The sequence below is a fragment of the Notolepis coatsorum genome (assembly GCF_963971535.1).
Source record: "Notolepis coatsorum genome assembly, chromosome: 16".
NCBI classification, from domain to species: Eukaryota; Metazoa; Chordata; class Actinopteri; order Aulopiformes; family Paralepididae; genus Notolepis; species Notolepis coatsorum.
In genome coordinates this window covers 13,281,786-13,295,673 of record NC_140180.1, presented here as the reverse complement: position 1 = coordinate 13,295,673, position 13,888 = coordinate 13,281,786, and the positions used below count along the sequence as shown (strand labels likewise).

General features: G+C 41.4%; 1 protein-coding gene across 1 annotated transcript in view; it reads left to right on the top strand.

Moving 5' to 3' along the window:
- The window catches only part of ccdc69 (coiled-coil domain containing 69), a 72,307-nt gene that overhangs the window by 21,912 nt on the left and 36,507 nt on the right, over positions 1-13,888 (top strand). The window contains exon 2 of the mRNA XM_084331697.1: positions 2,411-2,480. Within this exon, the coding sequence (XP_084187823.1) occupies positions 2,411-2,480 (70 nt within the window). The remainder of the gene's footprint in view (positions 1-2,410; positions 2,481-13,888) is intronic.

Sequence of the window (13,888 nt, the reverse complement as noted above, 5' to 3'; positions counted from 1 at the left end):
TAGTGAAAGGGTTAACCCGTTGTCGTGCGGCAGTGAAGGGTTAACCTTCCGTAGTGTCGCAGTGAAAGGGTTAAACCGTTTGGTAGTGCGGCAGTGAAAGGGTTAAAGGGGGAACTGCACAGATCTTTCACCTTGATCCTGTTGTGAGGAAGACGTGATAATCGGATACAATACTCATCTGACCGATGTTAAAGGAAATAGTTCTCCGCCGGTCAGCGCTGACCAGTCTGCTCTCTGCCGGGTGACGTCATCCAGCTGCGTTATTAATTCGTTATTTATTAAGTTTTATATATCCGATTAACACAAGTCGTCCTCGCAACAAAACAATAGGATTTAGGTTGAAAATTGGCAAAGTGTCCCTTTAAAAAAATAATTGAACACAATGGGCTCCACACTTGGGCTAATCACTTTTAGTGGTTGTATGGGATGAGAATGGTGTATAATATATACATAATTAGGAACATAAACTCATGCTTTACGGCCTCCAATATATTACAATCTTATTATAATTATTTTTTCATGGATTCTAATGAAAAAATATCCGGGAGGTTTTAATATAAATTTGTATTCTCATTTTATGCCTGTCTATGGGGGGGATGGCAAGGCGTCATGGCCATTTAGAGTGATCGTCTCGTAACCTGAAGGTCACGCAGGTTAGATTCCCGGTGTCCTTGAGCGAGACACCAAACCCTTACCTCCTCCGCCAGCGGCGTTGTAAAGTTGTTAACTTTACACTCTGTAAATCAGACCCGTCACATGAAATACCTGCACATTTCTCAGAAGGATTTTGTGTTTACTGCAGAGAGGAGGGACTGGGAAGACCCCATGTTACTGACCAAACTGATGGTACTGATCAGCGATGGCTGTCGGAATGTAGAGCTATTTAACACTTATTTTAAGTTTTAACAAAGAAATACCACTTGCAGCACCTTTAACCCCTAACTGCCCCTGAAGAGTTGGTCGGCACCCTTGCATAGTTGCCTCTGTCCATGAATGTGTGAGTGAGTGGGTGAATGTGAGGCATAAGTTCTAAAGCTCTTTGGATAAAAGGTGATGGTAAAGTGATAGACGTACCAAAATAAGACCTGGCTGGGACATTCAGAGCAGAGCTAAACTGAGATGTCCTCAGTCATAAAGTCAAACCAGGCGATCTTCCCCTTTAGCGGTCCCGTTTCCTGTATTTGGTTTGATTATAATGTCAGAACCGGTCGTCGAGTAGGATCGCGCGTGCAGCTGGGCCTGGTCTTTAAGTTCTGCATCAAATCTCTTCTGGGGTCTTGAGGGAGATCATTGCAAACTGAAACCTGCTGTAAAAAAAAAAACCTCGCTCAGATTCTAAAGGAATCTAGGGCTTAACGTGGTTCAAAGCCGCCTACTACGAGACTCTTTGTTTTTCTTTTCGAGTTATGAAATCTACTTTCCCTGTCGAAGAAATCCGGTTTAGCCAGAACTCGTCCGTAACGGCATTCGACTGTCATTAAGTTGCAATTCTTCTTCTAACGGCACATCTGATCCCTGCAGGGCTTTTCAGTTGGGAGAGGAGATGTTTTCAACCGGTGTGCTACAGCCTACTAGTTGGAATGGACGGTTTGGATTAGGCTAATGAGAGGGAGGAGGTGCTCGTTGTCTTAATGTAGCTTATTAAAAAAGCATATTTTTATATTCGCATCTAATTGTATTGCCTATATTTATGCCTTTCTACTATTTCCCCGCTCATACCTGTTGTACCTCCCCTCCCCCATGCTGCTATGACGCCCGAATTTCCCAAAGGGGATCAATATCAATAAAGGAATATCTTATCTTAGTCACACATTCAGTCATTCACTCTACTCTACTCTGCCCCTAGTGGCGCCTCATAGGCATTGTACGTTGTGGGGGGGGGGGGGGGGGGGTGTCAACAGTTGTGATTGGAGGACCAAGAAAAGAGGGTGGGGCTTGAGATAGGTCTATTCATTCAAACCTTTATTTAAAGTCTCAAGAGATCATCAAGGTCAGCCTCATCTATGATGTCGAGATACACAGACGCAATTTAAATAAACAAAGACGAAACGTTCAAAAGGAAGACCATTCGATTAAAAAAAATTATCGCATGGCGAAACGGTGGGGCTTGTGATCGTGGTTCGAAAAACTGACCAGACCGTTGCGAGAGGATCAATCTTCAGGGTGTTTTTTTTTTTTTTTTAAGATTGTTCCATGTGTTGATTGGGAGGCAGAAATCTGAAAGCCGATAATGCCATAATCCACTCCTAATCAAACCACGGGCCCTGGCTTGGCTGGCAGTGCCACCGCGCCGGCCATGAAGCCAGACCACCAGCTCTCCAGTATGCCTTGTTGTGTCCCCGGTGAAGTATTTTCAGACCTTTTCAGATTTTTCCCTTTCTTTCTCCTCCTCTCTTGCTGCCGTTACCAGAAGAAAAGCAAAAGCAAGAAGGCCGAGAAGAGACAGAATGAGGCCAACAACCATCAGGACGATGGTGGAGGTAAGTGTGTCTGTGTGTGTGTTTGTGTTTGTGTGTTTCTCGTGGTGTGGGTTTCCTGTTCTGAGAAGTGAATCTGCACATCTCTCTCTGCTTCCTCACTTCGAAACCAACCGTTTCACCTAGGCTGCTGATTGGTTTGGTCTGCTCCTAGTTGATTAGTTTGGTCTGCTCCTAGTTGATTAGATTGGTCTGGTCAGTCGATGAGTCGATTTTGATGCTTTATTCCACGCTGGTTATGATTTGAGGAGGAAAAGCTGATCCCGGACCAGGGGGGTAACTTCACCCTGTAGTCAGACCTCCCCCTAGCGGCACAAAGTCATCAATGAACGCAGACATGGAGACGGGATTCTCAGGGTGTGGGACAATACAACAGATCACCACACACTAGCGATGTTCGATATTGGCTTTTTTACTGATATCCGATATACCGATATTGTCCTTCTCTTAATTTCCGATACCGATATCAACCGATACCGATATATGCAGGGTTCCCCTCCCCCCCCCCCAAAAAACGGAATAATTTCAGGTAATTAACATTACATATCTCTTGTCGTGGAATTAACACAACATTATGCATACTTTTGACAATAAATAAAATAAGAATTTGTTCTTCCTTGCTTGCCTGGGTAAACAAAGGTTAAATAAATGTAAACAAAAAATTTAAAATAATTTGAAAACCGATCATTTCCGATATTACATTTGAATGCCAATATCGGACATCCCTACCACACACCATATACTGCTGCTCCTGTGCTTCATTCTCCCCATGCCAAAGCAGCGGGAGGCTTCCTGAGGTCAAACTAGGGCCGCCGTCGACTAAAGACATTCATTTTACACATTTTGCAGATTTCCCCGGAATGCACCTGATTGGATAAATTACATGCTGGTGCTCTAGTGCGACATCTAGTGGCTGAATGTTATCTATATAGCACCTTTTTCAAAGTTCTTTTTAATCATTCAAATTTGGCTAGGTGGTTAATAACACATTCTTCTGTGGTGTGACGACCTTGGAACACCTATTTATTAGGCTTTATTCTAAGCTTTTCCTGGACTTAAGTCACTGACTGACCCAAGGGGGGGGGGGGGGGGGGGGGGACTACATCACTGGTGCGAGACGACATGTTTACTTGTTTTTTTCTGAGATTTATACTATCAATACTCATTACTTCATTACTCTGAAGTCAACAGGTTATTATTAAATCCAATTCTTCAATGGATTTTGAATAGTTTAGTTGGTTTTCATTCACCTAACGTTCAGGAAACTTGTTTTTACTACACGAAGGATCATGAAAGTTCATGAACATTTTAGAAGTAACTTACCGTTCTGGAAACGCTGCACCACTCAAACGCTGCAACTCCATTTTTTTTTAAAATCAACTTTATTAACCCTTTTTTTACCATCTGTAGTGTGGTTGTGAAGGGTTAACCCTTTGTCATGTGGCAGTGAAAGGGTTAATAGCCGCAGGAACATAATTGTGTCGTGTATCTCAACATCATAAACGAGGGAACTTCAATGATCTTTTAAGGCTTTACATAAAAGGTTTGAATGAATGAACCAACCCATCTCAAACCCTGCCCTCTTTTCTTTGATCATCCAATCACAACGGTTGCCTCCCATTCAGCCTAGGAACAAACGGTAAACAATGTTAATAGGCTGATACAGCAGCGTGTGAGTGTAGAGGATGTTGCAATGCTACGACGATGACTCACTGCTTAGCAGCCGCAAGATGACATTTAGTATTCCATCATTTCCTTTAGTTTATGAGCTTAAGCGGCAGGGGATAAACCCGCTCATTCAATTAGCAACCGTTCATTGAGCTCTGGATGCGTATGCACATGCTGCCGTAATCCTTTTTTGTGAATCATAATTAATCACGGGTGTGTTGGCGTCGAATGATGGCCTCTTTTCTGTCATTTTAGAACACGTGTAGATTCCCGTCTGTATAAATTCCGCCTGTATAAATGTCGAAGGTTACGCATGTTTGTTTTTCGCCTGGTACTTTAGCTGTAGTATAGACTTTTTCAGAATTGCATTGCTAGGGGAACAGCTTGGGCCTAAGTTGTATTTCCTGTCAGGTATTGATGTCAGCAAACACTGTAACAGGGACATTAACTCGGGCCTCTTAAGAATGTTTGTTGTTTGAAAATAACTATGCTGTAAATGGAGACGACGTGCAAGTTCCATTAAGTGATACTTGGTCTGGAAATATCACATTGCAATAATTTTTGCTGACATTGAGATAAATGGTAAATGACAGCATTTATATAGCGCTTTTATCCAAAGCGCTTTAAAATTTGTTCCTCACATTTTACCCATTCACTCACACTCCCACACACCGATGGCGGAGGAGACCACGCAAGGTGCCAACCTGCTCATCGGGAGCAGTTAGGGGTTAAGTCTCTTGTTCAAGGATTTTTTTGACTTGCTGCCCGGGATGAGTAGGAATCTAACCGGGAACCAGACGACTGCTCTACCTCCCGAGCCACTGTCGCCCCCGGATATAACTAGAAATGCATTTGCGTCATGTCTAGTCTTGCGTTTCCTTTTCACATAGTTTAAAACATTTTCAGTAGTATACTGTGGGAAATGACAATCCCTTACATAATTACTCTAGTGAGTCTATGTGATGACGCAGTGTCCTATTGGATCTCCTAGAGATGATGACAAAACTCCTTGTAGTAAATGGAACTAGTGTGTCTGGGTGTGATGACCTCATCTCCTCATATTGTATGGACCTAGTACTTTGTGGGTGCGACTCGTGCAAGTGAATCACATTTAGTCAGAATCCTCTAAAACTATATATATAATATATATATTAGAGGTGGGCATAGATAAAAATTTGTAATCTAGATTAATCTATCTGCAATCCTGGATTTAATCTAGATTAATCTAGATTAAAATGGCTCAAAAAGAAGAAAAAAAACTGCCGAAGGCATTCAAAATATGTGTGTTCTACCCAAATAATGACCAGAAGTAAGTCCTTACTTTTTCTTTCCTCCTTATGTTTCTCAGGCCAGGTGGCCCATTACACCATGAGCCCATCTCCCGTTTCCAAAATGCATTACAGACTGTTTGAAAAAGCTGTTTTGCTATGAGAATTGGTAATGAACTATCAAAATAATGTTCAATAAGATGTACTTGTGTTTAATAAGTTGTTTTATTCAGAAGTTAACACAAATAAATAATATTACCAGTACAGTACAGTATCTAGCACTCTCAGGAGCAAAACAGAAAGAATCATTTCAAACTTGAACTATGTGACATGGCTTGAATCAACTGCTCCAGTGGAGTTGCTCAGTGGCCAATGGTGTCAACTGTGGTTGTACTGGGCAGCTCCCAGGTGTGAATGGAACTGTGTGAATGTGAAGCAGGGCGTTCCTGAAAAAGAGCATCTGTGCTCAGCGAACCTACCCTGGGTAAATAAAGGTAAAATTTTTTTATTTTTATTTTTTTAAGATTAATGCGTTAATTATATTATCGTGCGATACTAGTATAGCGTTAACGCCGTTAACGGCCCAGCTCTAATATATATACATATCATTTCATTTCATTTCAAACCTTATTTAAATAACCCATTGAAACCGGGAAACACATTTGTGTACATATGCAGGCTATATAATGCATTATTAGCAAAATAACCTGTTTTTAAAACACTGAAACATGGTTTGTGATCATGGTTTTTTAACTGTCCGTAGGTTATGAGAGCATCGAGATCGTTGTCATGTGTTTTGAGCTCTAAGGTTTACGACTTTGCAAATTCAGAACATGCTTGGGGACCTTAAGCATGAGCCAGTCATTTGAGCGAGGTAGATGGGGTCCAGCGCTCCAACGCAGCATCACCGGGACGTAAGATGGCATTCCAATAAGGGCTTCATAGGTAAACAAATATCAATGTTTATTATGCCTCTCAGGCCCCACCTCAACCCCAAAGAAGCCCATATTACGGTCTCCACACAATATGGACGTTGCAGTCCATCATATTGCAATATCAATAAGAATTCAATATATTGTGTTTAGCTATGTAATGTTGCCCTTCGTTATGCCCACTCATCCATGTTTCATAAACTCGTGTCGGTGAGTCACATGGCACTCGAACAACACGTCCAGTGTTTCCCCCCCGAGAGATTCTTTTACGGTGGGTGCCACAGCTGGTGACGGTTATTTCTTTCTGCAAAGAAATAATGCAATATAACTCTACTTGAAAACTAGATGTGAACAATTTTAAGTTTACTAACTGGAAACTGGACTTTAGGAAGAAAATGAAAACTAACTGAAATAAAAACGTCTTCAGTTTTAGTCTTTGTGAATTTGAGACTGGGATGATGCATCACTGTCTCAACTGCCTTCACAAAGTGATGTGTTTGTGTTACACAATACCTATCCTGATACTTCTCAAATGTTGTTCCTGACAAATGCAAAACAATAAAAACTCAACTGAAACTAGTGAAACCTTTCTGGAAACTAAACTGAATAAAAAAAAAAAAAAATTAAGACAACATACAATTAAATGGTTGAATAATACAAAACGATCACAATCGTGGCGCTGATTACCGGGCGGTCCCTCCTGTCGGCCTACGGTGGGGAAACCAGTGATGTCATCGAGTTCATTCAGTCCGGTTTCCTCCAAACGAGATGCATTGTTGTGCTTAAAGCAATGTCCAAATATAATACAATCCAGTTATAACAATGTTCACGAGGTACAGGGATGAGGAAGGGATTTGACATGCACGGGTGTTTACATTTTTATTTGATTTACTTCATGTTTTACATATATTTATTATTACGTTATATATAATTTGTTTTGGAAGGATTTCAATCGGTAAGGAATTACATCAATTTTGAGTAGTGGAAAAGGGGTAGGATTAAATAAGTGTATACTTCTTCCTACTCCTTTTCGAACATGTAAATTGAGTTATGTTTTTTTTATTTTATTTTTTTTATTGCTAGAGATTCATGATTTGTTTTAGTCTTATTTAAATGTTTGAAATAAAGATAAAAAAAAATCAAATAATTTAAATGTAGTCATTTAGCTGAACGTTTTTATCAAAAGCATAGCTCTGTACAACAAGTTGAAGTCAGCAGCAACCCTGGCAGCTAAGGGTAAGTAAGGGAGGTGCAGGGGGGGAGGTGGAGGTGCAGGTATGGGCAGGGTAATGGTCTCCAGTTAGTTCTCAAATTGCACAAGCTGGCTTTATCCTCATGATCAGATTTATTTTTAAAACGCCCATATTTATAGGCTATAATAGGACTGCCACTTTTTCAAAACAATCGCGTTGAAGGAATCCAAAGTAAAATAGTGTTTTTTTTCTGTTTCTGTTTTAATGTGAGCTCACTGTGCCCCTTCCCCAGCCCCCTCGGGCTATAAATATACCCTGCTCACATGAAGACGGCAGCAGCAGGTCCATAAGCTATAATTATGCAGGTAACGCTACACTAGACAAGTCACCTGCAAAGACATAATGCGACTTGTGTTCTTCCTTGTGAGAATGGCTTGATTTACGCTGCCATTATCCTCTACATGGTAAGGAATTACTAAGCATTTCCCTGCTGTCGTTCAGACGTCGGCCACATGTCTTCTGTGTGCTGCCCTGGTTCACAGCTCCTGAAAGTGATCCAATATCCTGTCCGTGTTGTTGCTTGACAGGCAGTTCTGCGGTACGGTCTATATGTTGAGAAAACCTCCCGACTTGGGATTTATATTCCAGTGTCTCGTCAATCCTTTCCCCCCCCCAAAAAAATCCACCCCTTTACTGATTGATTTTAATCCCTGAATTCTAGTACGACCAAGGCTTATATTGGGTTTTCTAATTGATACCATAAATTACTAGGGATGCTCGATATTGGCTTTTTTACCGATACCGATATACCGATATTGTCCAACTCTTAATTTCCGATACCGATATCAACCGATACCGATATATGCAGGGTTTCCCCCCCAAAAAACTGAATAATTTCAGGTAATTAACATTACATATCTCTTGTTGTGGAATTAACACAACATTATGCATACTTTTGACAATAAATAAAATCAGAATTTGTTCTTACTTGCTTGCCTGGGTAAATAAAATTTTTTTTTTTGAAAACCGATACCGATATTTTCCGATATCACATTTTAATGCCTATCGGCCGATAATATCGGTAGGCCGATAATATCGGACATCCCTATAAATTACCATACATGGCTTTTGCCCTAATAATTATTAATACAACACGCTAAACATTAACCCTTTCACCACCACACTACAGACGGTTAACCTTTCACTGCCGTGAACCGGTTAACCGTCTGTAGTGTGGTAGTGAAAAGGTTAACCCTTTGTTGTGTGGCAGTGAAAGGGTTAACCCTTTGTCGTGTGACAGTGAAGGGGTTAACCTGTATTGTCGCAGTGAAAGGGTTAACCATTTTTGGTAGTGGTAGTGAAAGGGTTAACGCCTAGTAGTATGGAATGAATACCATGTGATTTTATGAGTTTGGGCCTCTCTGCTTTCGCAGACATCTGTCATCACCCGAGACACTCGCTGGTCATCCTTCTGTTGCTTGGAAAGAGAAAAACGCTGATCATTCCAACGCTCTCGTCGCCTAGAGAGTGGTTTTATTGTCGGCACCGTGTTTCCCATACCTTCCTACTAGCTCTCAGGGTCATTTGGATGATGGGACAGCTAAATGTATGCAGAATGCAGGCAAGGTCAATATCCACAATGAGAACATGGAAGGAGAATAACGAGTGTATATGTATGCATGCATAAATGGCACTGTTGTACGTGGATCATCTCACCTCCTTTATTAATTTCACATGTAGGTGAAGGTAGTTGATGAGAGCGAGAGAGAGAGAGAGAGAGAGAGAGGGAGAAAGGGAGAGAGACTACTCATAATAATAAATAATACACTTTATTTGTATAGCACCTTTCATACAAAATTGCAGCTCAAAGTGCTTCACGACAGAAAAAAGAAGGACATAAAATCACTTTTTCACATTAGGATCTAACATCCCAATAGGCCACCTTGTCTATGGTACCTTGTACCACTCATGACCAGGTAACATCCACTACGGTACCTAACCACCCTTTTATTTATGTTGTCTCAGAAAGCCAGAGCAATAATAACCTCTAGGTGGATGGTCTGATGCCTGGCACCCTCTAGGTGGATGGTCTGATGCCTGGGGCCCTCTAGGTGGATGGTCTGCTGCCTGGGGCCCTCTAGGTGGATGGTCTGCTGCCTGGGCCCCTCTAGGTGGATGGTCTGATGCCTGGGGCCCTCTAGGTGGATGGTCTGCTGCCTGGGCCCCTCTAGGTGGATGGTCTGATGCCTGGCGCCCTCTAGGTGGATGGTCTGATGCCTGGGGCCCTCTAGGTGGATGGTCTGCTACCTGGGGCCCTCTAGGTGGATGGTCTGCTGCCTGGGGCCCTCTAGGTGGATGGTCTGATGCCTGGCGCCCTCTAGGTGGATGGTCTGCTACCTGGGCCATATGCATAACGTGTAAGCGTAATTTAAATCATAACTGGCCAGTGGGTTAGTGTGATGCCCCTCCAGTCTCGATGTCGGGAAGCATTTTAAAAGCTGTGTAGTCTCCAAATGAATGTGATTTCACAGTAATATTGTACATTTGAATGGAAACGCTGCATGTGCTCTATTATATTATCCAATTTGCATACGTAAATGGTAAATGGCTGCTTTTTTTTATATAGCGCTTTTATCCAAAGCGCTTTACAATTTGTTACTCACATTTTTACCCATTCACTCACACACCGACGGCGGAGGCGGCATCCACGCGAGGTGCCAACCTGCTCATCGGGAGCAATTAGGGGTTAAGTGTCTCGCTCAAGGACACATCGACGCGTTGCCCTGGGAGGAGCGGGAATCGAACCGGGAACCTCCGGATTGCCAGACGACTGCTCTACCCTCCCGAGCCACTGTCGCCCATACGTCTTTAGTAATGTAGCCGTAGGCCTAAGTGTTTATTTGGTTTATACTACTACCTACTATGCTAATATGTCTGTACTACTATGCAGTGCACTCAAGGGTGTAGCACTCAAAGCTTGGCACGGCTAGATGAACAATACCACTTACCCTTAGCCACCAGAGGTGTGCCCCTCCAGCTAACTTTTTGTACACAAGTTGTAAGACGCTTTGGATAAAATATGTTGGCTAAATGACGACATTTATATTTGCATATTGAGCGGGGGAAGCAAGATCCGGTTTTTCTAGTGCCAGGTGTGAACAGACATGCTTAGAGTTGTCTACTTGTCATCGGATCACCCAGATCAGGTCTTAATGCCAGGTGGAAACAGTCTCTCTCTCTCTACAGTCATTACATTTACATTTACATTTGTCATGAAGGAATACCTGGAATAATCATGGAATATTGTGTTTTCCAGGCCTGGAAAAGTTATGTTGAATGGTGCATATCAAAATAGATTTGGAAATGTGTTTAAAAGCCAGTCAAGTGTGTAATGTCAGGTTTGGCTGCAGAAAGATCTAGTTACCTTTTTGATGGAATAACATTAACAACCCCAAACAACACGTTCTCTTATACGTCTACAGTCACCATCATGATACCTCTTCAAAGCAACACCTGGGAGATTCGAAGAAGCTGTCCAACAAAGATAATTACCATTTGAACATTAACACCAAGATGATTTGGCCATGGATATATCGTGGAATAGTTGGATTAGATTAGATTCACATGTATTGTCATTATACCTGATCAATTTTCTGTCGTCGACTAAAAACGTTCAATCAATATCTGAAATGAAAGGGAAAAAAACAGTATTTTACTATCATGCACTTTGCTACTAAATAATCTTACTTGCCTGTATTACTACCTACTATGCTAATATGTCTTTACTACTATGCCCTCAAGACCGTAGCACCCAAGAGGATTCGTTTTCAGAGCCTCAGGAGCTTAACAAATTCTGGGATATTTTTACTAACCCTAATTGTATACAGTAATCTGACTAAATATGTCTAAATATGTCTAAATATCAACCATATTTAGACATTATATTTAAATGAGCTTATAATAGAGCATTCACCAGGGACAACGATGGAGAAGTCCTGGACTTTTCGTTTCTATCCCTGACAAAGCAAATACTCATGTGATCTGTATGTTTATGTCTAAATAAAATCATTCAATCAATCAATTCATTCTCAATTATTAAAGGGAAAGTGCACCCTAAAAAGGAATTCACATCTTATTAGGTCCTTTTTTAGCCAAATTTTATGTATAAGACTTGGCGGGGGGGGGGGGGGGGGGCGGAATGTTTTGTACAGTATGAAATGGAACAGTGTGTGTTGTGAAACGGTGTTGACCTGTTGTGTTGTGTTGATGATTATGATGTTAGATTACAGTCAAACTTGTCATGTAGCTTTCTAGTGTCCGTTACCTAGCGACCCAATTTTCCTCTTGAACTCATTCAGCGTCATAAGCGGTCCCCATCTCTGCCGCTTCAGGCCAGCTTAAAATGGTCCTTTTCGCTGTGTTTCACGATGTTTGCAGAGCTGTGTGTGTGCTCTGTATTATAGCTGTGGAGACAATGGTGTGGCTCATTTGACAGACACTACTTGTAGTCCAACCAAAAAAAATAGTTTGTTTCTACACACTGTAGTTTGTAGTTTATTACACGCTAAACATCCCGCATTTCCAAGATAATCCAGTTTTTCCCATAGATCGCGGATAAAACTTGCTATGTGCAATAAGCCCAAACCATTCTGGTTGATCCCCTGAAACCCCAAATACTCCCAAATCAAAGGTATATACCATGCACACATGTACCTTCACAAAATCATCAAGGGGGGGCGGTCGTTTTAACTCAAAACCATGATCGTGTTTGTCGAGCATGTTTTACGTCCGGTAAAACACAAAACTGTGATCATTAGAAAAACATGTTTCAGGTTCGGTAAAATAGACATAGAATATACCTTACCTTAGCCAGAAGGTATTCCAAAAAGAATAATTCCAAGTGATCGCATCGCCATTACCAGTGTATATGTCTATACACGTTTTGATGGGAAATACGCTTCGGCAACGGAATTTCGAGGCGATCGATCTCTGTTCAAGCAGGAGGAGGAGCCCATACCAAAAAAAAAAATAAGGAAAATGTGTATCCATGCCAAGCCATTCCAGTTCAAAGGTAGGCGATACTGCCACCTGGTGATATTCTATCGGAATTGCAATTCCAATGTAGGCAAACGAGCCAGGGATGGCTAGAATCGGGATCAGAGGAAAAAGATCAAAGGATCTAAAAACTAGTTTACTCGTTATTGGCTTTCAACGCTTGGCGGCCAACTCGTTATTGCCGCTGAATGAGTTAAGGACAGTTTAGTTTTTATTCCGTTATTAAAATATGACTCAGAAGCTGAAGGTTCTTCCTTCCTTTGCTGCATTTAAAAGTATGATCCCTGACCACCGCGTGTCGACTTACTGTCCTAGCTGATTCCTTATTGTTTATTCTTATTTATCGTGCCTAATATGTATGAAATTGCTGATGAACTACGTCTTAGTTTTGTAACCTCGTCGTCGCTGTAAATGAGGGTAACCTCGGTGTCCTACGAGCTTATAAATTCAAACGTACGTTTCAAGTGTTTTTCCTCTTCTTTTTCATCCCGGAGGTCTTCTCTAGTCATGTGGTGATGATGATGATGATGATGTTATGGAGGTCTTCTCTAGTCATGTGGTGATGATGATGATGATGTTATGGTGGTCTTCTCTAGTCATGTGGTGATGATGATGATGATGATGATGATGTTATGGAGGTCTTCTCTAGTCATGTGGTGATGATGATGATGTTATGGAGGTCTTCTCTAGTCATGTGATGATGATGATGATGATGATGTTATGGAGGTCTTCTCTAGTCATGTGGTGATGATGATGATGATGTTATGGAGGTCTTCTCTAGTCATGTGGTGATGATGATGATGATGATGTTATGGAGGTCTTCTCTAGTCATGTGGTGATGATGATGATGATGATGATGTTATGGAGGTCTTCTCTAGTCATGTGGTGATGATGATGATGTTATGGAGGTCTTCTCTAGTCATGTGATGATGATGATGATGTTATGGAGGTCTTCTCTAGTCATGTGATGATGATGCTGATGTTATGGAGGTCTTCTCTAGTCATGTGATGATGATGATGATGATGTTATGGAGGTCTTCTCTAGTCATGTGATGATGATGATGATGTTATGGAGGTCTTCTCTAGTCATGTGATGATGATGATGATGTTATGGAGGTCTTCTCTAGTCATGTGATGATGATGATGATGATGTTATGGAGGTCTTCTCTAGTCATGTGATGATGATGATGATGATGTTATGGAGGTCTTCTCTAGTCATGTGATGATGATGATGATGATGATGTTATGGAGGTCTTCTCTAGTCATGTGATGATGATGATGATGATGATGTTATG